The 26,010-nt window shown below is 36.6% G+C and overlaps 3 protein-coding genes across 7 annotated transcripts in view; 1 reads left to right on the top strand and 2 right to left on the bottom strand.

Annotated features, from left to right (window-relative positions):
* Nucleotides 1-26,010, top strand: part of LOC137238413 (uncharacterized) — a 189,931-nt gene that overhangs the window by 67,474 nt on the left and 96,447 nt on the right. The gene's annotated exons all lie outside the window — the stretch shown is intronic.
* LOC137252515 (trypsin-1-like) lies at nucleotides 17,141-18,420 on the bottom strand. Its single transcript, XM_067788404.1, has 3 exons — nucleotides 18,250-18,420; nucleotides 17,827-18,186; nucleotides 17,141-17,759 (listed from the first exon to the last, which is right to left on the bottom strand). Exons 1-3 carry the CDS (start codon nucleotides 18,418-18,420, stop codon nucleotides 17,571-17,573), a joined length of 720 nt encoding a protein of 239 aa, XP_067644505.1. The 3' UTR covers nucleotides 17,141-17,570.
* Nucleotides 24,411-25,451, bottom strand: LOC137238412 (trypsin-1-like). Its single transcript, XM_067763337.1, has 3 exons — nucleotides 25,267-25,451; nucleotides 24,843-25,202; nucleotides 24,411-24,776 (listed from the first exon to the last, which is right to left on the bottom strand). The coding sequence occupies exons 1-3, from the start codon at nucleotides 25,378-25,380 to the stop codon at nucleotides 24,474-24,476; spliced, it is 777 nt and encodes a 258-aa protein (XP_067619438.1). The 5' UTR covers nucleotides 25,381-25,451; the 3' UTR covers nucleotides 24,411-24,473.

Here is a 26,010-nt window from a genome sequence, read left to right as displayed (position 1 = left end):
AACTTGAGTAAGTTTTAAGGTATCTTGATGGAATTTGGTGCGTAGGTTCCTGGGCACTCATCTCAGATCTATATTTAAAATGGACGAAATCGGACTATAACCACGCTCACTTTTTCGATATCGAAAATTTCGAAAAACACAAAAAGTGCGATAATTCATTACCAAAGATAGCTAAAGCGATGAAACTTGGTAGGCAGGTTGAACTTATGACGTAGAATAGAAAATTAGTAAAATTTTGGACAAAGGGCGTGGCACCGCCTACTTTTGAAAGAAGGTAATTTGAAAGTTTTGCAAGCCGTAATTTGTCAGTCGTTGAAGATATCACGATGAAATTTGGCAGGAACGTTACCCCTATCACTATATCTATGCTTAATAAAAATTAGAAAAATCGGAGAACGATCACGCCCACTTTTAAAAAAAATTTTTTAAGTCAAATTATAAAAAAGAAGTGAATATCTTTACAGTATATAAGTAAATTATGTCAACATTCAACTCCAGTAATGATATGGTGCAACAAAATACAAAAATAAAAGAAAATTTCAAACTGGGCGTGGCTCCGCCCCTTTTTCATTTAATTTGTCTAGAATACTTTTAACGCCATAAGTCGAACAAAAATTATCAATCCTTGTGAAATTTGGTAGGGGCATAGGTTTTATGACGATAACTGTTTTCTGTGAAAATGGGCGAAATCGGTTAAAGCACGCCCAGTTTTTATACACAGTCGAACGTCTGTCCTTCCGCTCAACCGTTAACACGATAACTTGAGCATAAATCGATATATCTTTACTAAACTTTGTTCACGTACTTATCTGAACTCACTTTATCTTGGTGTTAAAAATAACTGAAATCCGACTATGACTACGCCCAATTTTTCGATATCGAAAATTACGAAAAATGAAAAAATGCAACAATTCTATACCAAATACGAAAAAAAGGGATGAAACACGGTAATTGGATTGGTTTATTGACGCAAAATATAACTTTAGAAAAAACTTTGTAAAATGGGTGTGACACCTACCATATTAAGTAGAAGAAAATGAAAAAGTTCTGCAGGGCGAAATAAAAAGCCCTTGAAATCTTGGCAGGAATAATGTTCGTGGTATTACATATATAAATAAATAAGCGTTACCCGACAGATGATGTTCTGGGTGACCCTGGTGCACATTTTGGTCCATATCTCCAAACGCCTTCAATTATACAACTAAGGGCCACTCACTTTTAAAACCCCCATTAATACCTTTAATTTGATACCCATATCGTACAAACACATTCTAGAGTCACCCCTGTTCCACCTTTATGGCGATATCTCGAAAAGGCGTCTATTTATAGAACTAAGGCTCAGTCTCTTTTAAAATACTCATTAACACCTTTCATTTGATTCCCATAACGTACAAGCACATTCTAGAGTCATCCCTCGTCCAGCTTTATGGCGATATCCCGAAATAACGTCCACCTTTAGAACTATGGCCCACTCCCTTTTAAAATACTCTTTAATACCTTCCATTTGATACCCATGTCATACAAACTCATTCCAGGGTTACCCTGTGTTCATCTTTCGACGTGGTGATTTTCCCTTATTTTGTCTCCAAAGCTCTCAGCTGAGTATGTAATGTTCGGTTACACCCGAACTTAGCCTTCCTTACTTGTTTTTATTTAAATTAATTCACGTTGATTTTTACAAAGCTTTGACGTAACGTGTCCACATTTTTTTCGGTTTTCCGCAAACAATTTTTTCATTCCATTTTATGCAATTTTTTTAGCTGCATTTTTTACATAGAGAATTCACATAACCGTGAAATGGTGTTGGTGTTTGGTTGAGTGCAGGTAATGCGCCTTTCTTTACCACTGTTGCATCGACCAATATTTGTTTGTCGCCAGCTTAGTTGCGTTTGGTACTTTTAAAGGACCGCATACGGTGGGGAGTGTTTCGGTTGTGGTTACGCTAGGGGCTTAAGTTATGTGTTGGTTTTGCGCATTCGCTCCTTTTCCGACATATCGGTTGGCGGATAATCGTGGTTACTGCATTGTTTTAATACTGGTGAATGCACCATTATTACCTCGGTAACACAAATCGGCTGCTCTAACATTTTTGGTTAGCTTAACAACAAATGGACGAACGATGGTGATGTTCGACCACAGCAGCCCAACTTTCGTCACATGACACGCCAAAATCCATTGCATTCGCACAGTTCAGTGGAAATATTGGCAGCTGGGAGGGTGGCTGCAGCTGCCATTAGTTGACAGTGTTATATAGCCTACATGTTGCTATTGTTGTTGTGTTGTGGATATGCGCGTGTGGTGTTAGACAGCTTTGCCGTAACTGCCGTTACATCAATGCCACAAGCAGTAGTTCAAAGTTGGTCACAAAGTTTTTTTCGTACTTTCATTTTGTATGGAATTTTGTTGCTTTGCTTGTTTGTTTGAAGGTTGTTTGTTCTGTTCTTTAGTTTCTGTTTGTTTTGTGACCTCCGTTCACATTTGCTGTGCTTTATGTTTTTACGTAATCATGTCTATGTAATAGAATTTATGTGAGTGTGTCTTCATACACATACGTATAAAAATTTATGTAATGTTTAAATGTATTTTCAAATTTATGTGGGTGTATCATCAAACTTCATCGCTCTTTAATATTTTTTATTACACTCAAGGAATCGAACCGAAAGCGTAACTGATTGAAAACGTTTAATTTTTTCAAAATCAAAACCAAGACCGATATATTTTTCTAATCGAAACAAAAACCTTAACGGTCTTTAACATTTAAATCTTCTAAATCAAAACCAATAGAAACAAAATCCATAACCGTTTTAACCGTCGTCAGTATCAAAACTGAAACCGTAGCCGTCTGAGATGATTTCGTTTTCAAACAAGAAACCGTAGCCGTCTGAGATGATTTCATTTTCAAACAAGAAACCGTAGCCATTTAAATTGCAGAATTTTTCAATCGTCATCGAAATCATAACCTTTCGAATCCGTTTCACTGCTCAAAACCAAACCGCGCCGCAATCGTTTAAAATCATTTACTTCTTCAAAACCAAAGCGCTTACCGTTTAAAACCATCTATCTAAAGAAAAAACCATGCCATAACCGTTTGAGACTGCTTCCTATTTAAAAACAGATACCGACATAATACCGACTTCGTTTGAAACCGTTTAATTAAAATAAAATTGTAACCATAGAGACCGCTTAACTTTTAGAATCGAAACACTAAACACTTGAAATCGTAATCGTTTGAAACGGAAACCTCTAAAGCTTTTTCATTCTCCAAAACCTAACCCGTTTCAGTTTTATCAATCGGAAACCATTTCATTTTTCAAAACTACGCCAGAACCCATTATAAACCGTTTTGTTTTTTAAAACTAGTCCGACAAGTTCAAAAGCATATTCATTTAAAACCGCTTCGTTTTCTAAAACTGAACCGAAACCTAACCGTTGGAGTATCAACGAGTCAGTGAATCGTCAAACGTTTAGCTATACCAAATAGCCGGTGAATTGGTAAATGATATATCGTTGTTGAATAACCGATAGCTCGGTGAGTCAGTACGAAATAATCGGTGGATTAAAAAAAAAAAAAATAAATGTAAGGCGCGATAACCTCCGAAGAGATTTTAGGCCGAGCTTTTCTTCCAACTTGCGTCGTGCTCCCCTTGATTTTCCCTACAAATTGGCCGGGCGGGACCTATGTACGTGTTTTATGCCGACTACGAACGGCATCTGCAAGCCAGATGAGTTTTCACTGAGAGCTTTTCATGGCAGAAATACATTCGGGGCGCTTGCCAAACACTACCGAGGTGCGACCCCGCTTAGAAAAATTTTCTTCTAATTGAAAAACCTTATTTCTAAAATTTTGATGTTGCTTTGCCCGGGGCGTGAACCCAGGGCATACGGTGTGGTAGGCGGAGCACGCTACCATCATAACCAATCGGTGGAATGGTGCGCTATAAAAATATGAATTGAATTCGGTGGCCAGTCCCCGATGGCGGCCGCAGCAGTTCCAGATGCTACCGCACCCTCAATCCCCTGATACACGAAGAAAACTGTGTATCGATATCAAAATTTGGGGCCTGATTTCGTAGATGCGGTGGCGACGGAGATGAGGGAGATTCGTACCGTTTGTTACATATGCTCTCAGTCTTTACACACACCAAACATATTTTTAGTTGACCTTACCAATAATCTCCGCCTTTGACCCCTTTGTTAAATGGAAATATTTTTACTTCATTAAAAGTCATGATAAAAAATGAAAAAAAAGGTTATTTGAGAAACACGCGGCTGGCGAATTAGAAAAACTCCTGCATTAAATATAAAAGTCAAAACCGGGTTTGGGTCTTTTTTTGAATTGGTTTGATTTCTTGGTTCTTGGATTTTAGTTGTTGTTATTGTTGTTTTTTTTTAACTCCGCATAACGCAACTTTGTTTTTTCAATTACTATCGGCTTTTAATATTTAAATTTTCTGCTCTCGTTAGCAATGATTTTATGCACAAATCTCACTTTTATTAAATAAATATGTTATCTTTGTATATTTGCGGTTGGCTATTTCCTGTGTTAAAATAAATAACGAATATATTAAATTATACACTTTTTGCTTTCATAAATAAATCCTTGATATCATCAATCGGATTTCATTTCATATTCCAGCAATCACCTAGTTATAAATATAAAACATACACAATTTAAATACATTTAAGGATATATGTACCATGTATGTAATTTAATAATCTTAATATATAAAAATCTCGTGTCACAATCTTTGGCCGCGATGGACTCCTAAACTACTGAACCGATTTTGAATTTGTTTTGCACTCCGTGTGTAGTTTGATCTAACTTGAAATGCGGGATAGGTTATATCTCAGTTTATAGTCGCAATATTATTTTATTGCAATTTTTTTATTTGTTTATACGTAATAATAAAATGTTACGCATACGCACCGGCAATCACATTTGCAGGGGTGCGGATATACTTCCGTGTAATTGGTTGGTGTTTAATTAAACAACATGATTATCAATAAAAAATATTATAGCGAATGATATCAAGTATGTATGTCACATCACCAGGCCCGCCTAGAGGGTGGGGGGGGGGGGGGGGGGGGGGGAGGGTTTCTGAGGGCTAAAATGTATGTTAGTTGGTCTCAGGTATTTGAAGAGATGCGTCCGTCGATTTTGTTCAAACTTGCACACAAGTTGCGCAAACCTCACGCGGTGGTTACTACATAGTTTTGGTTGGTAGGCCGAAACGTGGACCCGAGTACCCCTAGAATGTGTTTATAGAATATGGATAACAAATGAAAGCTGTTGATGAGTGCTTTAGAACAGAGTAATATATTATCCAAAGACGGACTGGGACTGGGATTAGGACTAGGACTGGGACTGAGACTCGGAGTGGGACTGGGACTGGGACTGGGACTGGAACAAAATACACACCACCCTCTGGTACAGGCAATAAGGGATGCAGAAAAATGAGAAGGAATGGAGAGAAGAGAAAAGAGAGAAGGAGATTGAGAAAGAGATAGAATGAGACGAAGATGGAGATAGATGAAGCGAAAAAGACGAAGGGAGGAGTGAATAAAAGGATTAGGAAAAAGTGAAGAGGGGGAGGGCAGAGTCAGACGGAAAAAGCTTATTAAAATGTATGCAGATAGGCCAAATTTAGGGCAGGACAACGTCTGCCGGGTCTTCTAGTTTAATTATATGGTCAGCAGTTACCGAACATTATATACTCAGCTGTGAGCTCATATCATATCGAGTGATGTACGGCGAAAGCTATTTAAACGGTCAATCGCTGCACCAGCGTTTGCTTAAAAGTTCATCTGGTACAACGTGTACACAATTGATTTTTGACCTAAGACTTTCTCACAATATGCTTTATAGGACCTTATAGGCGATCGTAAGCTTGCTAGCTCACCTATCTTGTTGGTTGAGCTGCGGCTTACATTTCAAACAGCAGTCTGAAGAGATGCCACCCTATTTTGCATAAGATTGTTGCATCTTCTTTACCTATGGTTTTCCCTTCGTAACTTAAGTACGGTCAGCAAGTCAGTTACTAAGTAGGTATAGCTATCCACCAAATTCTGTAGAATAACTTTCTCGCATTATTCCTATAAGCCAGGTTCAGGGTTCATTTTGATTTTTAGATTTTCTGACAGGGGTGGATAACTGACGTATATGCGGTAATAGAGCGTGAGCCCAAAGATATTTGCAACCTGATGTATGTATATTGGAACGAATTTCCGTCGTCACTTGTCAAATTCGGTTTTGAGAAAAACCAATTTCAGAGTGGTGCAATGAAAAATTACACTGTGGATGGCGGCGTAAATCTTCTCAGAAGTAAATCGCCCCTAATATTTAATTATATATTTAGATCTCGCACAGGGGTTGAGTGTAAACAGAAAGAGAGCGGTAACTTTACTAGAAACATGTAATTTCGAGGTTTGAGCTTCGGCGGCTTCTTGTCGGTAAAAACTGATACCGACAACTTATTGGTTTATCCTCATTAATTATTGCTAATAGCGAATAATTATTATCGAGTTACCAGTTTGTTATCGACTAGTTCTCGGCTTCTTTTTCGTTTCTAATCGGCTTGTTATCGATAGGTAACAGAGGCGTCATCGATATTAAAACAGATGAGAACATATGTTGTTGTTGTTGTATTTTTTCAATAAATATTCGATAACTCTTCAATAATAATTCAATAATTTTTCGATAAGAAATCGAGAAATTTTAGGTAGTATGTCTATCACTTCTCGATAACAAACCTATAAATTTCCGAAGGCAAGTCGATAACAGGCCGACAAAAAATAAGCAGCATTCTGATAACAAATCAATAACTTTTGATAACACATCGATAACTTTCCTGTAGTAAATTGATTACTCTTATGTAACGAGGACGACAATTCGTCGATAAAAACATTGAAAATTCATCGATAACCTCTGTTATCCATAGCAAATCATCAAATCAATACTATACTGTTTCTCTTATATCAACCACGTACTCTACTACCAAATTACACTATAGAGGACACATTCAGTCTATGTGAGGCTTTCATTGACTGGCCAATACAACGCTTACATTTACCGATTCCAGAGTTAATTATGAGGGAGTAAAATAAAATATTGTGTGAAAGCGGATAACTCGAATGCATAATTATGTCATGGAACAACTTTTATAACATAAAGAGAACGTTAAAGAGTTGATATCCCAATATCTTTGCTGCCATGACAAATAATTAACTATTTAGTGGCAATTTAACTTTTTGCTAAAAGTGTCAACAATTTTGACTGACTTATATATCATTGAAAGTATTTGTTCGTTTTTTTTTAAGTCTACTTTTTAAGCACCACTCTTTAACACAATCGAGAAATATTTAGTTCACAGCCACAACTACCTACATACATAGTTATGCCAGCTTTTACTACATATAATATACCCACACATACACACAGTCAGCGTTTTTACACCAATAACACATTGAAGTACGATTCAACAGCTACATTTCGAAATATGTTTTAGTGTTGTTTACCACATCTGCGCTCGAGTTAAAAATGTAGTCACTGGCACAATAGCAAGTCATTTGTTTTATTTGTGTGGCTTAATTTTTTGTCCTAATTTCTCTTATTTTGATTCGACTATTTGCCCATTGTTATTTTTGACGGATTGTTTTCGTTTACTCATTCAGCAAATTATTTGCTTCAATTAAATATTTGAATTGCGACGAACGTACTGCAATTTATTAATGAGTATAGCGAGAGTTAAAATTTAAAATAGCACCACTAATATTGATGCTTAATTAATTCTATTTAATACTGTTTTCACACAGAAACTTAATCATCTCATTTCACCTTCTAATGAAATCGTAAATTTTTTGCTTTCACACATAAGTAGCTGATCGATTAGTATGAAGGATGAAATGCAAGCGCATAAAATGAATATGCTATATGACAGACAATGACATTTACATAAATTGAGCTCAATAAGCGTCTTAATGTAGAAAACTGCCTTTATTATTCAATAAGCAGTCTGTGTGAAAACAGTATAAGTATATTATTTACTCAATTACTCACTTCTAATCGATCGCCAACCAAATGTCACTCATACGCCGTGGCACTTTGGAATTGTCTCCCTTGGAATGATTGGGTAATTACCAATTTTGATTTTTGCATTTGCTAGCGTTGGTTTTGATTTTGTAGTGGTATTTGTTACCTTTTTTAAAAAAATAATTAAAGTTTTCATTTTCCAGCGCATGGTATCAGGTGTGTTTTTTAAAATGCTTTGTTAAAATTTTTCCAAATTAACTTCTGAAAACATCCTTAGTATATAAAAATGTTTATCGACTGGATAAAGCTAATAAGTATTGGCGAAAAGAATGGAATTTATGAAAATGGTTTGGGACCGAATTTTTTCTGTGCAGGAATAAATTTGCCCACAATTCAAGAAAATTCATGAAGACTTCTTACTATATATAGCCCAACGGTGAAAGCAGAAAACCATCATTATATTGTACAAGCTAAGGATTGCGACGGCCAATGATTAGTCGCTGGCAGCGCTTAAGAGAAAAAAAAATAGGTGTGGAGCTTGGAGGGAAAACTAGATCAATTATGGCCACCAGCGAATGCCGTCTAAAGGAGTTGGTTTTTTGGTTTCCGTGCCGCGCATTCAGAAGAAGAAGGCCCATGGAGTGCTCAAGCGCCATTTTGACAGACTTATCCATGAAGAAATCCCTTGTTGTTCATTTTTTACAGTTTTTGCTTCAACTAGTAGATTAGCATTAAACATATTTATACTACTAATGGAGCTTTTTGAAACTTCCCTTGATTAGTTTACACAAAACTGGCCATGGTCTTGTGCCTTATCCAAGCTACTGTTTTTAATTGGAAAATACTAGCTAACTTTCGGGGAAGATTAAATATTGCGACCAAACACTGCTTTGAGAAAATGGCTGTTTCGACCCCGCAGCCCGGTAGGACGGAAAACCTGCCAGGTTAAATCTCTTCTCAAGGGAAAACTTAACGAATTCGATAGGTAGTCTGATGTTAGAAGCCTGTTTACTGTGACAGAACGATTCGAATACGCAAACTTTTCAATCTCAAGTCAGATCCTGTTGCACTGAAGGTCCAGCGGTGACAGTTTCAGGATTATGTTTAGGGTACCCATCGGACACAACATAAATGCTTTGTTGTTCAGGCTTTTGATATTGTATTACCTTACAAGCTACCATGCTATCACCACGCAAGCTAGTATGGGACTTACGACCGGTGTGTTTTTCTCTATTATGTATCCCAGAAATTTATTGAAAAGCCATGTATTTCAGAAAAAAGGATATAAGAGATCTCGAATTGAGCCATATTCAGTGTAATTTTTCGTTCGAACAAAGTGCGATGAACATTGGATTTATTGCTTAAGGCAAAACAAATGTTAAATTCTTTAAATTCGCATCAAAAGAGTAACAGTCAAACTCATTCATTTGAGTAAATTTTACCTACGAACTCTAAACTCTTGCTATATGGCAGTTTACTATATCACTAAAGCAAGTTAAATCTATCCGATACATAAAATGGTTGTTTTTGAAAACTGGCCGATCTCGTTCTCTGTGCTTGCATTGCCCTTGTTATATATATATGTATAGTTGGCATAAATCTTTGTCCGTTTTGTGATAGGGAGAAAAAACGGACAAGGTACTGATTTGAATTACTTGTAGCGAATCTTAAAGAAATTCCGAATATTTCTACACTTTGTGTTATCGTTCAAATCACTGAACTGTCAAATAAATACAGTGTACCCTCTCTTGAACGGACACCTAAGAGACTGCCAAATTTGTTCACTTATGAGAGGTGTCCGCTTATGAGAAAAGTATTATTGATGAATATTTAAATAGTTTTATTTCCAAAACATGAATATTAATACATACAAACAAGACTGAGTTAGGAGGTTCATAAAGCTTTATTCATAAAATAAAGTATAAAGTTTTGTGTACAAAATATTCAAAATAATTGTAGCTAACCGCATGATGCACTAAAATCGTCGTAATTGAGTCTCACTGAAATTTCTTTAGCTTTCCTCCTTATAAGGTGCTTGACAGAGGAATGCTCTTATTTCGAGCCTTCACAAACCATTCGTAGCACAATTTATCAATATTAAGGCATTTGGGGTTCAGCATACTCCTTTTTCTCTCCGGGTTGACGTCAGTGTCCCACAAACTTAAAATTTGATCTTTGTTTTTGATAATGCTAGCAGCTTGCGTTCTTGCTGATCTTACATTTCTTTGCCAACTCTCGTACACTTAGTTTTTCTTTCTTATGAATTTCAATGACAATAACTTTGTCTTTAATACTCAACACTACTTTAGGCATTGCGATTCACGTACGTATACACAAAAGAAGATACTAACTACGTGTATGGAATAGGTACATACATTTCTTTGTTTTTTACTGTATTGAAAACAGGTTCTTCGTATTTAGGGGATTCCCCTACATCCACGCACGTATTAGTGAATAAGCAACAGCTGTACGAATACCTTTTATTTACCCTTTGGAGTAAAAAGCAAGTGTGCGCGTCCTGTGATGGGAGGGTTGCGCGCTCAAAAGGCAAACACTTAAAAAATGCTTAAGGATTTTTTTGGAACTGCAAAAATTGTCCGTTTATGAGAGGTGTCCGCTTAAGAGAGGTGTCCGTTAGGAGAGAGTACACTGTACACTCATATATTCTGTATATAAAATGCTCTTTATTTGCAACACTACTGGGACAGTAGAGCTTCACAATGTATTCGCGTTTTTTACTTATAACGTGTGAAATTGTACTGAATGTTTATTTCCAAGACTGCATTGCTTTTATACTTTCAGTTGGATCGTCATTATTTTCCCTATCGTCTAGACTTCTCGCGAATAGCATTCTCCAATACTTGCTTATTGTTTTCTCCTTTATGCGTCTCATATTGGCTTTGAATATATTTGTACATGCATATGTTAGGTACGCACTTAATTACTGTGTTCATGTCTGTGAATTGTCGTTTGCTCTCTTTGTTACTGTGTAATTAGTAATATACGCTGCCTCATCTGCTTACATTGCTGTTGTATTTGTGCAGTATTTATTTACTAACGGCATAGTGATGAGTCGGAATTGTTAATATTTGCCACAATATTTCACTTTTTCATCTAGAACTGGTTACTCTTTTTAATACGTTTTTGTTTTGCGGCTAATTTTCTGGATGTCGTTTCCTCTTTGGAACACGCCACTTTGTTGATACCGCTACCATTAAAATTTTACTTATTTAGAACCGGTTACTTTTTCGAAATTAATTAGTGCCTTGCAACCGGTTACTGTTCCGGAATCGGTTACTTTCTTGGTTACTTTCTTGGAACCGGTTACCTTTTCGGAACCGGTTACTGTTTAGGAATTCGTTACTTTCATGGAAACGGTTGCCTTCTTGGATTCGGTAATTTCCTTGGAACCGGTTACTGTTTCGGAATCGGTTAACTTTTCGGAACCGGTTACTGTTTGGGAATTCGTTACTTTCTTGGAAACGGTTACCTTCTTGGATTCGGTAATTTCCTTTGAACCGGTTACTGTTCTGGAATCGGTTACTTTCTTGGAAACGCTTATTCTCTTGGACTGGCTACTTTCTTGGAACCAGTTACTTTATTGGAGCTGATTACTTTCTTGGCACTGATTACCTTCTTGTAATGTGTTGTTTTCTTGGAGCCGGTTACTTCTTTTGAAGGTGATTACTTTCTTGGAACCGGTTACTTTCTTGGAACTGGTTTATATCATGTAACCGGTTACCTTTTCAGAGCTGGTTACTATATTCAAACCGACCACCTTTTCGGAACCGGCTACTTTATTGGAACCGGTTATCTTTTCAGAACCGGTTACCTTTTAGGAACGGGTTACTATCTTGGAACCGGTTATCATCTTGGAACTGGTAAATTTTTTTGAACCGGTTACCATCTTGGAACCGGTAGCTTTCTTGGAACCGATTACTTTGTGAGAACCGGGTACTTTCTGGCAATGGGTTACTTTCAAGGCTTTAATTTTTTTTTTTAAATAAATTTATATTTAATTGTATGAAAGATTTCCTTTACCAGAGGATAAAGATATAGATTGTGTTCTAGTTTCTAGCCTATTAAGTAAAATTATTAAATATCACGTTACATAAATTAAAAGCTCCAACTCGTACCATAACAAACACAAACTTTTATCGTATAGAAAAATAATCAAAAATTTTAATGCATCCATACCAACAAAAAATATTTTTATTCAAACTCATAGAGCTAATATGTCGGTAAGGTGTTCTTATGCTTACAAATGTCACAGAATTAATATCATATTTCTTGTTGCCTTTCTGCGTCTTCTATGGAAAAACTTGCGTTCCAACTGTGTCGTTGATGAAGTGCCTAAAGTCATTAGACAATTAATTAAGAACTTTTGCTACGATGACTGTTGCAAAAATGTATCAGATGTTCTATTTTAAGTTACACACAAATAAGCTTGAGCACATATGCTTATGGGTACCGTTACTAACCCATACATACATGTGTATATGCAAGGCACATATATACATTTGCTTATATGTACATGTTAAGAATGTTTGCTTTGCATACATTTTCTATGCAGGGACTCACAAGACTACATGATTTCTGTGACTTCGACTTACAATCCCTCTATCCCCCATTTACCTGTTTATTAACCACATTGGTAAGGGAACAGTGACTGTGTTTTGTTGCCTTCGTTATGCCTTATGTTCAACTTTTCTAGCGGCAATTTTTTTTAAGTCCTCGAAAAATGTTGTCGAAGTTCAGTTTACAAATTTATTTTTGCTATTCACCCACTGGCAAAAACACTTGAATTTACATACAAATTTATATTACACATGCGTGTTTATGTATATATGCATGAACATACATATGTATATGTATTTTAGGATGGGTGAATTTGTAAGGAACAATTTTGATGTGTAAGCTTCTTTGCCAACAGTATGGGCGAACTTAGAACGTAACGCTTGGTTTTGATTAAGTCAAAAGGTCTGACATCAAAAACTGCCTCAAGCTTGGTGTAAAATGCGTTATCATTATGTCGCTTAACCTACAAGAAGTTGATGAATTAGTTTGTGGTCAACACCTTAGCTAAAATTTGGTGTTCATTTATTTATTTCATTTTTTTCCATTGGTTCATATGTGGCGTTAGAAATTGATGAGACGCCAATAGTCTAAGGAAAAAGTATTCCAACTTTGTTGGCAAATGAAGTTTAAGTATCAAATTTGCCATAGCGTTGGGAATTTGACGATATCACTTATTAAACTGTCGCTTTGTTGTCAAAACGTATGACAAACCCATTTGACATCATCTATGACAGTCCGTTATCAGTGAAATGGTCAAATTTGACCTATTGAAAACCAAGCATAAATGTTAGTGGTTGAGTTGATAGGAGAGTACAAAGAAACCAAATCAGTAAATGGAAATGAACGGACTTAGAAAATATAAAATCGAAGTGAATGAAATGATGGGGATAGTGATAACGATGCTTATTTTGCTCATCACGATTAAGGTAAAAAGGAAGAACAAAATTGAAAGAAAACATATGAAAACATAAAAAGGAAACCACTTCATGGATGAAACTGGACAATAATGTGATACAATTTAGGAAGTTTGAAATATGGAAACTGTCGATTGTATTATTATATCATATACGCCAAATCAGACAATAGTAAGTGCCATATACGTGAGCATCTGGTGTGATTTAAAGATTCTAGCTATATAAATGAGACAGAAATAACCACATACATCTTGTGTGAAAAACTGAAACCGAATGCGCGACCAAAACCGAAGTCGAGTTCAGAACTTGAACAGAAATTGGAACCGAAAGCGGAAGAGAAACTAGAACTGAACGTGGAAACAAAATCGCGGGCGAGACGAAAGCCGGAGCTAAGTCCAGAATAAGAATCGAACCCAAAACTTGAACCGAAATCAAAACCTAAATCAGACCTAAAACCGTCTCAAAATCTGAAATCTGAAATCAAATCCGAAACCGGAACCTAAATTAACCGGGACCGAAACCACCATAGACGAAACCAAAAAGAATACGAAACTGGAGCTAAACCGGGACCGTAACCAGAATCCTAACCCAGCTCTGGACCTAAACTGGAGTCAAAACAAGAAATGTGAATCACCGAAACCGGAACTAAATGAAATTTTAAAGAAGAAGTCTAGCGAAGCAGAACTCTAAAGAATATTTTGGGAATGCCCCATTTCAATCAAGCTAACTACCTAGTTGGTAATATTAAATGGTATTTGGAGATCAGTTTAGTACAATCAAACTTGTGGGACACTATGCTCTCTTTTGAACTCTTGGTGCAAGATTTGTTGTTGTAGCGTTAAGGATACTCCCCGAAGGTTTTGTAGAGAGTTATCGCTGTTGATGGTCCTCGTCCGGATATAGATCGGGTACGTTCCGGAAACAATTACCATTAAGGCATTAACCCGAACATCTCGGGAACGATTTAGTATGACCACATGAAACCTTTTAAGCCATACCGCCCACCAACCCCTAGATCCATGAGGAACTTGGAGAAGCCAGAGAGTCGGTTACTAAAGAAACAGGATTCGTCATGGATAGGTGAGGTTGACAATTGGGTTGGAAAAACTATAAACTGAGCTGGCGAACCCTTGAAGTGGTTGCGCTACACAAACCCTTGAATCATTTAGTCGCCTCTTACGACAGACATACCTGCCGCGGGTATATTCTAAGCCCCCTAATCCCCTGGGTTAAATAGTTAGCAGAAGTAGTCACTTTTGCAATGATTCTATCTCGAAATTGGTACTAAAATTATGGTCAAACGGACCACTTTTGAAAAAAAAACAAAAATATATGTTGAATATTTTAGGAATGCCACCGCAAAAAACCTAGCCCGCCTTAATGTGCATTTCATGTGTTTGAATATGAATAACATTTGTTCATATTTAAGTTGACACAAAAGTTTGTATGTCTGCTTGTGCGTATGAAATTATTTCCGCTCACATAATGTGACTTTCTACGGTGAATGGGCAATGCGCTTGCCAACGGTGTATTTGTGTGAGTGGCAGTTGGGGTTTGCCTTAACTATGTTTGAATTTTGCTCATCTAGCTGGTGTTTTCCACTTATATATATACATACTTACTAGGGCGGGTCGATTTAAAAATCGCTCATTGCTCTGTGAAAATCGTATTCTAGGGATCAAAATAAGAAACTTTGCCGAAGGAACAATACCTCTAAAACGAATTCTGATGCCCCCCCCCCCCAATTTGGGTCGAACATTTATGGTGAACCCCCGGGGGTTCCAGGTGGTGGGTCGGGCCTCCAAAATTAGTGGGGGTCGGTGATACATTTGGACTCGATTGGAGCACTCTAAATGGGTCAAAGTGGGATTTTTCAAAATTTGCCCCTACCCAAAAGTTCGACCCGAATTGGGGGGGGGGGGGAGGGGACATCAGAATTCGTTTTAGAGGTATAGTTCCTTCGGCAAAGTTTCTTATTTTGATCCCTAGAATATGATTTTCACAGAGCAATGGGTAATTTTTTTGCCTCCCCACAAATCGACCCGCCCTAATACATACATATGCATCAAGCATAATTTCATATATGTATGTATGTATTTGCAAGTAAATTCATAGGTCCTTACTTATTAGCACAAGCAAGTCTTTTTATTGATTCTTATACTTGATGTACATACATATGTATGTATATTCTTTTGCGATTGTTTCTCGTTACTTTTGCTGATCTTTCTAGCCGCCATACGAAATGTGTACAAGTAAATTTATTTTTCGGTCACATATGTACGTATGTAATTGAAACTTTACGCTAAGGAAATGCTCATTTTTTTAGAAATAGGGAGAGTTTTGATAAAAATCTCTTTTATGTGTAATTACTGCTTATTTTCAGCACGTGTAATGTCAAAAAAAAGAATAAACTGGTACTTTACTGCAAATTGCAAACAAGGTTGAAGAAATTTCATATTCAGGTAGACTTATTAACACAAAAAAAAATAAAATTTTTGTTTTATACGTTATATACACTGATTTCAGCAAAGCATTCGACAAAGTACGCCACTCAATACTTGTTTATAAACTCGAATTGCTTGGTTTTCAACCTGGCCTAACTCGCTGGATCTCCTCCTCTCTTTGCGGTAGAACTCAAAGAGTCATTTTTAAAAACATTTTTTCGAATGTCATCGATGTTCCCTCCGGTGTGCCTCAGGGCAGCCATCTCGGTCCTATTCTGTTTTTGATCTTTATAAACGATGTTTCCACAACTATAAAATATTCTAAAATTTTAATGTATGCCGACGACGTAAAACCTTTTAAGTCATACGCGTCGGTTGATGAACGTTCTGTACTCCAGGCGGATTTAAATCGTTTAGTTACTTGGTGTAATGCGAATTTTATGCCCCACAACATAGAAAAATGTAAATCCATGTGTTTTTCACGTGGGAACATACAGCCAGCTTCCTACACAATTAATGGCCAAACTATGGAAAGCGTTGATGTTTTTGTCGATTTGGGAGTTACAATGAATTGCAAACTTAGCTTCAACCCTCATATTAATGCCACAGTCAATAAAGCGAGAGGAGTTTTAGCATTTGTGAAAAGATGGGCAAAAGAGTTTAGTGATCCTTACGTTACAAAAACCCTTTTTACATCATTGGTGAGGCCGATATTAGAATATGGATCGATAATTTGGAATCCGCGTTATCAAGTTCATGTGGATAGACTAGAATCAATTCAAAAACAATTTTTAATTTTCGCCTTGAGAAATCTTCAATGGGACTCTCCGTATAATCTTCCTCCTTACACTAACCGATTAAAACTAATAAATCTTCCTACCCTTGCAAGTCGTAGAGAAATGCTAGGTGTACTATTTATGGCTATACTTTTAAATGGATCGATTTCAAGCCCATTTCTTTTGAACCAAGTAAACTTGAATGTTCCATGCCGAGTTTCAAGGCATTATAAATCTATAACCTATAATTCTTAAACAATGCAGAAGCAATTTCCAACTACACGAACCTTTTCTATGTTTGTGTGAAGATTATAACTCTCACTCGAGAATAATTGATGTTTCGGACTCGCTCTTTGCCATAAAAAAGACGGTTCTATCTTCTCTTAATAATTAAAAAATTATATTTATACTTTTAATCTATTGTATTTTGTGAATCTGTATTTCTCAGCTGATGAGTTTCTCTGTAGCTGAGCGGTTTTAGATCTCGGCGCTTAAGGAGCCACTGCCTCTCAAAGACTCGGTAACAAAAAAATTATAAATAACACATAATAAGAATAAAAAAAACAAAAACAGGATTAGCCTGGTTTCATCGGGCCACTTGAGGGCAGTGCGCTGCCACAACGTTCGAGGAAAAAAAAAATTACCAATTTGGAAAATTTGATTTTTCAAATATCTTCTAATACTTTAAAATACTTCTAGTTTATGTCACATTTATTCATATACACAAATCACTATTTTTCCTAATCCACTTAATATAATGTGAAACCTTTGCATATATACCCGGATAAGGTGGTACACGACATGGCTTGATGCCCCAAGATACAATTCCCTATTGAATTCGGCCTTTGTAAAGTAGTGGACCACCAGAATCTCCATTACACTGACCCATCCAACCCTCATCCACGCCTGCACAAATATTATTAACAGTCGTGTCGTTCTCATGACGTTTCAAACACTCCTCATCCGAATAGATTTTTAAGTCGACTTCCTGCAAAATTGATTGCACGTAACCACCAGTCTGAAGTAAACAAATTAATATATGAATGCGGTAGTAATAAGCATTAAATTATAGCAACAAATCTTACAACATTCACACCCCAACCGGCTAACGAACCGGGCACACCTTCTGGAACCTGTGGAATCTCAAAATTTTGCTCTGGCAATGTTACAGGTGCAATTGTTTTGTAGTTGTACACCAGCTTTCCATATAATTCCAACAATGCTATATCATTTGAGACTTCGTCATCATCATAGTCTTCGTGCAAGATGAAACGTTTCACTGTTACCAAATTTGAACTTTGAATATCAAGTTTTGTTGAGGCAAATTGTAGGGTTATTGAGCTGATGTTACGATTAGCAACACAATAACCTGCGGTAAGAATCCATCGTGGTGCTATGATGGTTGCACCACAGGAATGTGTACCGCGTGCACTGCGCAGAAATAGCTTGAAGTAAGAAACGAAACAATTTTTAGTAGATAAGTAAGTTTAGTTTTAAAAAAAACACACCATAAAGGGAAATTTTTCAATTAAAGTCGAAGTGCCATTGACTATGCGTCCTTCAGGGAAGCAAAACGCTGCGGCTATCGTAGCACAAATTACAAAAACGGATGTGTTCCAGATTTTAGCGTCTAGTTTGGTTTTCACACAGGAATCAATTGTTGTACTAAGTTTAGCCATCAAAATTTTGCATAACAAAAGTAATTTTTGCATTCAAAACGCTTGCAATATCTTTCAATTAATCTAATCGTTATATGTATGTGGGTTATTATTTTGCACACTTTTGCATTTTTATTTAAATAATAAATTTCGGTATATTTTTTTCATGAATTGACGCCGATTGGGATTTATGACATCGATAAGTTATCTAAGACTAATTCTTTGGATATTTACTTACAAATATATTGTAACGAATTTTGGAAATTCTGATTACTATGTACCTTCTGCTAATGTTCGAATCGCTGAACTGTCGAATAAATAACTCCAATATTCAGTATTGCAAAATGGTCTTTATTTAGACTACTTTGGGAGTAGTACTTCACAAATTCATTTATACATCACTAATAGCGTGTACAAATCAAACTGATTACTGATTCCTTGGCGGACGCTGTGCTGTTATGGTAGCGTGCTACGCCTACCACACCGAAGATCCTGCGTCCACGCCACGGGCAAAGCAACGTCAAAATTTTATAAACAAGTTTCTTTCAAATAGAAGAAAACATTTCTAAGCGAGGTCGCCCCTCGGCAGTGTTTGCAACCACTCCGAGTGTATTTCTGCCATGAAAAGCGTCTCAGTGAAAACTCATCTGCATCGCAGATGCCGTTCGGAGACGGCATAAAAGAAGTAGGTTATGCCCCGCAAATTTGTATGAAAAATTAAAAAGGAGTACAACACAAATTGGAAGAGAAGCTCGGCCTAAAATATTTTATTTATTTTGTTATTACTGATTCCACAGCTTGCGCTGCTTTTATACTCTCGTTTACCTCGTTCGCCCTTTTCTCCTTAGGCCTAAATGTTTCACCAACATGCTTTCTAGAACACTTGTATCTCATGCTTGGTTATTTAGCTATATACATGTATGTCCTTAGTTTATGTTTTTATTCTAGCCATATGCGTGTGTATAAGTGAGTAACAACTTCTGCTCTTAGCTTCCGGCTACACATGTGTATGTGAAATAATCTCAAGCTTCTGGTTATGTGTATGGAATATTCTTCGTTGCCTTGTACATAGGTGTGGCTGCTTGCGTTAATGTGTACATTTATATAAGTGTGGTTGCTTGCTGTTTTTGTTGTTCTGATTATTTACTAACAGCATAGTGATGTGAGGCGGCCACCGTGGTGTGATGGTAGCGTGCTCCGCCTATCACACCGTATGCCCTGGGTTCAACTCCCGGGCAAAGCAACATCAAAATCTTAGAAATAAGATTTTTCAATTATAAGAAAATTTTTCTAAGCGGAGTCGCCCCTCGGCAGTGTCTGGCAAGTGCTCCGATTGTATTTCTGCCATGAAAAGCTCTCAGTGAAAACTCATCTGCCTTGCAGATGCCGTTCGGAGTCGGCATAAAACATGTAGGTCCCGTCCGGCCAATTTGTAGGGAAAAATCAAGAGGAGCACGACGCAAATTGGAAGAGAAGCTCGGCCTTAGATCTCTTCGGAGGTTATCGCGCCTTACATTTATTTATTTTTTATTTATAGTGATGTTAACATTCGCCAAAATATGTATTTCGTAGCACGAACTATCGCTTCGGTTTTATCAGCATATGCTACATACCTAAGCAATGTTCAATACAGTGCTAGAATTGCGTTTAACAAAGCTTCTCAGAGCTGTAGCTGGTATTGTACTCGGGACCACGCAAAAAATAAAAACGTAAGAAGTAAAAAGTAATTTACCACCAAGAAAGTATCAAATAAGCTAAATCAAAAAATTCTTCAACGCAGATCGTTGTCAGCCAATTTCACTCAGCCTTTTTTTACGCATCCGATTGTATATATAACAAGTAAGGAAGGCTAAGTTCGGGAGTAACCGAACATTACATACTCAGCTGAGAGCTATGGAGACAAAATAAGGGAAAATCACCATGTAGGAAAATGAACCTAGGGTAACCCTGGAAAGTGTTTGTATGACATGCGTATCAAATGGGAGGTATTAATTATTATTTTAAGAGGGAGTGGGCCATAGTTCTATAGGTGGACGCCATTTCGGGATATCGCCATATAGGTGGACCAGGGCTGACTCTAGAATTTATTTGTACGGTGTGGGTATCAAATGAAAGGTGTTGATGAGTATTCTAAAATGGAGTGGGCCTTAGTTCCATGGGTGGACGCCTTTTCGAGATGTCGCCATAAAGGTGGATCAGGGGTGACTCTAGAATTTGTTTGTACGATATGGGTATTAAATGAAAGGTGTTAATGAGTATTTTAAAAGGGCGTGGACCTTAGTTCTATAGGTGGGCGCCTTTTCGAGATATCGCCATGAAAGTGGACCAGGGGTGTCCCTAGAATGTGTTTGTACGATACGGGTATCAAATTAAAGGTATTAATGAGGCTTTTAAAAGGGAGTGGTGGTAGTTGTATATGTGAAGGCGTTTTTCCTGCCAAGATTCGAAGGGCTTTTGATGTCGCCCTGGAGAAATTTTTCATTTTCTTCTACTTAATATGGTAGGTGTCACACACATTTTACAAAGTTTTTTTCTAAAGTTATATTTTATGTCAATAAACCAATCCAATTACCATGTTTCATACCTTTTTTCGTATTTGGTATAGAATTATGCCATTTTTTTAATTTTTCGTAATTTTCGATATCGGAAAAGTGGGCGTGGTCATAGTCGGATTTCGGCCATTTTTTATACCAATGCAAAGTGAGCTCAGATAAGTACGTGAACTAAGTTTAGTAAAGATATTTCGATTTTTGCTCAAGTTATCGTGTTAAGAGCCGAGCGGAAGGACAGACGGTCGACTGTGTAAAAAAACTGGGCGTGGCTTCAACCGATTTCGCCCTTTTTCACAGAAAACCGTTATCGTTCAAGAATCTAAGCCCCTACCAAATTTCACAAGGATTGGTAAATTTTTGTTCGACTTATGCCATTAAAAGTATCCTAGACAAATTAAATGAAAAAGGGCGGAGCCACGCCGATTTTGAAATTTTCTTTTATTTTTGTATTTTGTTGCACCATATCATTACTGGAGTTGAATGTTGACATAATTGACTTATATGCTGTAAAGATATTAAATTTTTTGTTAAAATTTGACTTAAAAAAATTTTTTTTAAAGTGGGCGTGGTCGTTCTCCGATTTTGCTAATTTTTATTAAACATACATATAGTAATGGGAGTAACGTTCATGCCAAATTTCATCATGATATCTTCAACGACTGCCAAATTACAGCTTGCAAAACTTTTAAATTACCTTCTTTTAAAAGTGAGCGGTGCCACGCCCATAGTCCAAAATTTTACAAATTTTCTGTTTTGCGTCATAACTTCAACTCACCTACCAAGTTTCATCGCTTTATCCGTCTTTGGTAATGAATTATCGCACTTTTTCTGTTTTTCGAAATTTTCGATATCGAAAAAGTGGGCGTGGTTATAGTCCGATATCGTTCGTTTTAAATACCGATCTGAGATGAGTGCCCAGGAACCTTTATACCAAATTTCGTCAAGATACCTCAAAATTTACTCAAGTTATGGTGTAAACGGATAGACGGGCGGACGGACGGACATGGCTCAATCAAATTTTTTTTCGATACTGATAATTTTGATATATGGAAGTCTATATCTATCTCGATTCCTTTATACCTGTACAACCAACCATTATCCAATCAAAGTTAATATACTCTGTGAGCTCTGCTCACCTGAGTATAAAAATACAGCAATACAACAATTTGCCAAACCAGAAACCTAATTATAACAAGTAATGGTGTCTAAACTGGGTGTAACCGAACATTATATACCCAGCGTGAGCTGCAGTTGTACAGCTCATTTCAGATAAATTACTTTTCTACGTGGCACCGCTCATTTAAAAAAAATGTCTCCCTCTTACAATAAAACTTGGCAAGTAAAATATCATTGATACAATACTATTTTTCGTTAAGATAAAGCTTACTATTCTAGTTTACGACCCTTTTAAAATTTTTTTATATAACAGCAGGAGTGGTCTTTAAACGATCTTGTCCATTCTTCTAGAAGTAGTTCCTGCTATAAGGAAAAGATGTGTACCCAATCTTATCACGATTCTGAAACATAGAAAATTGCTTAGTCATAAAAGGGACGGTGCCACGCCGATTTTAAAATTTTTTTTCCTATTTCTTGTTATAAAACCACTTGGCAAAAGATATATAATTGATATAAAGCTCTTTGTTGCAAAGATATTGCTTGTTTTATTCGTATTATAAAAACCTTTTATATAAAAGTGGGCGTAGTCCAGTCCACACGTCAAATTTGGTTATCATCTGATTTCGCTCAGTTTCAATACCAATCTATTCTGGGTCCAGAAAAACTCGTGTACCAAATTTGGTGAAGATATCTCAATATTTAGTCAAGTTATCGTATTAATAGACGGACCGACAGATGGAAATGACTTAGTAAATTTTTTGCGATACAGACGATTTTGATATATGGAAGGCTATATATTTTTCGATTTCTTTATACTTGTACAACCAACCGTTATGTTACCAAAGTTACTATACTCTGTGTGCAAAGCACGCTGAGTATAAAAATGTAGGGATTGTAAAACCCTGTTTTTATTTAAACATTGTTTGAATAACAAATTCTTCCCCTCAACCATTCTCAGAGCGCTTATCATTCGGGAGCACGATATGAGTCTGAAATATGTGCTGTAAGCTAGAAGTGTTCAGCAAACAAGGCAACTTTGGAACAAATATTCATATTTTATTTTGAAAAAATGTTCATTTAGTGCTGTTTCATTGTAACCACAAAACTGCCGCCGTGGTATGGCCTGGGTGGCCTATCGAGCCCTCTATTTATTTAATTAGAGCTGACGTCGACATGACCTACTTTTATGGGTTTCCTTCGAAGTTTCTGTTTCCCAGCCAATATTGAGAATATGCTTCTTTCTCCTTTTTAATGCCATGTGCCCGAAATCCGCCCTGATCTGGCCAAGCCTAATCTCTAATATAAAGTATATAAACTACTCTGAAAAGAGTCATATAAGAAGCAAATTATGAGCTGTTTATGAGCGTAATCGGAATCTGATCGGACTTCTATTTAGGCTCACATAATCTATGAGAAAGGCTCACATCGGATAACCTTTGCAAGAAGAGAAATACATTCAATCCGGACTAATAAATGAGCTCATAATGAGAGTAAACGATTCGAGTTAGGACTCCTTCCTGACTTTTTTTGAATCATGATATTCGCTGGGTTATTAATAAAAATGCAAAATTTATTTACATTTGCTTTTATAAATTAAAATTTTGTTTATAATTTCACTGCTTCCCAGGGCTGGACTGTTAAAATACTTTCAAAAATATCGGAAGACGTGTCACATGACCCGCCTTTACTCATTTATAAATCATCTGAGTGGAATTAAAACACGCACTCCTGTGATAGTTGAGCTGTTACAAACACATATAGCCAAGGCTATGGCTTTGTTGTTGTGCAATTTTCCTCAATTGCTTCCTTACGTAGTTTATTCTTTGGACAGTACATACTTTGCATGTTAGCTTGTACCAAATCTACGCTTTATTGTTGGCGGTACATTTTAAGAACTGGTTTTGTATTATTCTATTTATAGAAACACAAACAATTGCCCAATGATATTTATTTGTATTATTAAGAGGGGAGTGCCCTTTATTACTTTGCGTTACTTAAACATTAACCGATGCTTTTTAGTCTAAAAAACCTAATCTGCATATATTGTTATAAAACTATTTCAAGACGTATCATAGCTCACACTTCTTCTTCTCTGTTAGCTTTTTAACTTCTCTTCCTCTCTTTTAATGCACTTCTTCTCTATTATTTCTTGAACTCTCCTTTTTCCGCAGCTCTTTTTCACTCACTCCCTCGCCCTTCACACATAGTCTTACGATCAACCTTACAATCATCTTCCACCCCTTCGTTCGTGGCATAAACACGATTTTTTTGAATAGGTCTGTGTCCGGCTCATTAAAAAAACATGACCAAGGCATTAAGCATTAAATAAAAAACATAAAAGAGTTTAAAAAAATGCCTACTTTATAATACTTTCTATTGGGAATAGTTATTTTATGACTAATTTATTCATATACACAAATCACAATTTTTCCTAATCCACTTAATATAATGTGAAACCTTTGCATATATACCCGGATAAGGTGGTACACGACATGGCTTGATGCTCCAAGATACAATTCCCAACTGAATTCGGCCTTTGTAAAGTAGTGGACCACCAGAATCTCCATTACACTGACCCATCCAACCCTCATCCACGCCTGCACAAATATTATTAACAGTCGTGTCATTCTCATGACGTTTCAAACACTCCTCATCCGAATAGATTTTTAAGTCGACTTCCTGCAAAATTGATTGCACGTAACCACCAGTCTGAAGTAAACAAATGAATATATGAATGCGGTAATGTTTAATGCTTATTATAGCAACAAATCTTACAACATTCACACCCCAACCGGCTAACGAACCGGGCACACCTTCTGGAGTTTGTGGAATCTCAAAATTTTGCTCTGGCAATATTACAGGTGCAATTGTTTTGTAGTTGTACACCAGCTTTCCATATAATTCCAACAATGCTATATCATTTGAGACTTCGTCATCATCATAGTCTTCGTGCAAGATGAAACGTTTCACTTTTAACAAATTGGAATTTTGAACATCAAGTTTTGTAGAGGCAAATTGTAGGGTTATTGAGCTGGCGTTACGATTAGCAACACAATGACCTGCGGTAAGAATCCATCGTGGTGCTATGATGGTTGCACCACAGGAATGTGAACCACGTGCACTGCGCAGAGATACCTTAAAGCACAAAATTTCTTTATTACTCAAGAACAAAATCAGCTCAGTTTTAAAATAAAAACACCATGAATGGAAATTTATCGATTACAGACGAAGTGCCATTGACTATGCGTCCTTCGGGGAAGCAATACGCTACGCTCATCATAGCGCAAATTAGTAAAACGTCTTTAGTCCACATTTAAGCGTCTAGTTTGGTTTTCACGCACCAGTCAATTATTGTACTAAGTGATTCCATCAACGCTTCCCATAACTAAGTCCATTCTGCATTAATAAGGCATGCAATATTTATGAAATAATCTTATGGTCATATATGAATTATAATTCTGCATAGTTTTATATTTTTATTTACTTCATAAATTTTCAGTAAACTTCAGATAACGGGAATTAGTCTTAGAGGCGACTGGCTTCCATCAATTGACGCCGATTGGGGTTTATGACATCGATAAGATATCTGGGACAAATTTCTTAGTATATTATAGTAAATGCAGTCATATATGTATGTACGATAGTTTCGTTTTAATTAGTAAATATTACAAACCAGAGTTGGGAATAATGCTCTTATTTTAAAAAAATTTTATAAAAATTTCAAAATTGTTTTTCAAAGTGTAACTCCGCTGCAGGAAAACAAGCTAAGTACGAGGTAAATATGAGATGGTGCAGAACAAGTCAAAGAAACTTGTGCGAATTATTATTTCAATATTTTTTTAAAGAGCTGACTATTTTTCTATAGCGATGGCCGAAGGAAGTCAGAGATATGACAACGAAAAGTAGTGAATTATGTGCTCCGATGGGAATACCATCATTGTTC

This window comes from Eurosta solidaginis, chromosome 1 (assembly GCF_040869045.1).
Source record: "Eurosta solidaginis isolate ZX-2024a chromosome 1, ASM4086904v1, whole genome shotgun sequence".
In the NCBI taxonomy this organism is placed as follows: Eukaryota; Metazoa; Arthropoda; class Insecta; order Diptera; family Tephritidae; genus Eurosta; species Eurosta solidaginis.
Note: the sequence above shows the minus strand (reverse complement) of the source record. Positions and strands in the feature narration are given on the sequence as shown.

Coding starts and splice junctions, on each gene's coding strand:
- LOC137252515 (XM_067788404.1), bottom strand. CDS start 18,420: ATGGCTAAACTTAGTACAACAATTGATTCCTGTGTGAAAACCAAACTA. Junction 18,187..18,249: donor TTGAAAAATTTCCCTTTATG/GTGTGTTTTTTT, acceptor TCTTACTTCAAG/CTATTTCTGCGCAGTGCACG. Junction 17,760..17,826: donor CCGGTTGGGGTGTGAATGTT/GTAAGATTTGTT, acceptor TGTTTACTTCAG/ACTGGTGGTTACGTGCAATC.
- LOC137238412 (XM_067763337.1), bottom strand. CDS start 25,380: ATGTGGACTAAAGACGTTTTACTAATTTGCGCTATGATGAGCGTAGCG. Junction 25,203..25,266: donor TCGATAAATTTCCATTCATG/GTGTTTTTATTT, acceptor TTGTGCTTTAAG/GTATCTCTGCGCAGTGCACG. Junction 24,777..24,842: donor CCGGTTGGGGTGTGAATGTT/GTAAGATTTGTT, acceptor TGTTTACTTCAG/ACTGGTGGTTACGTGCAATC.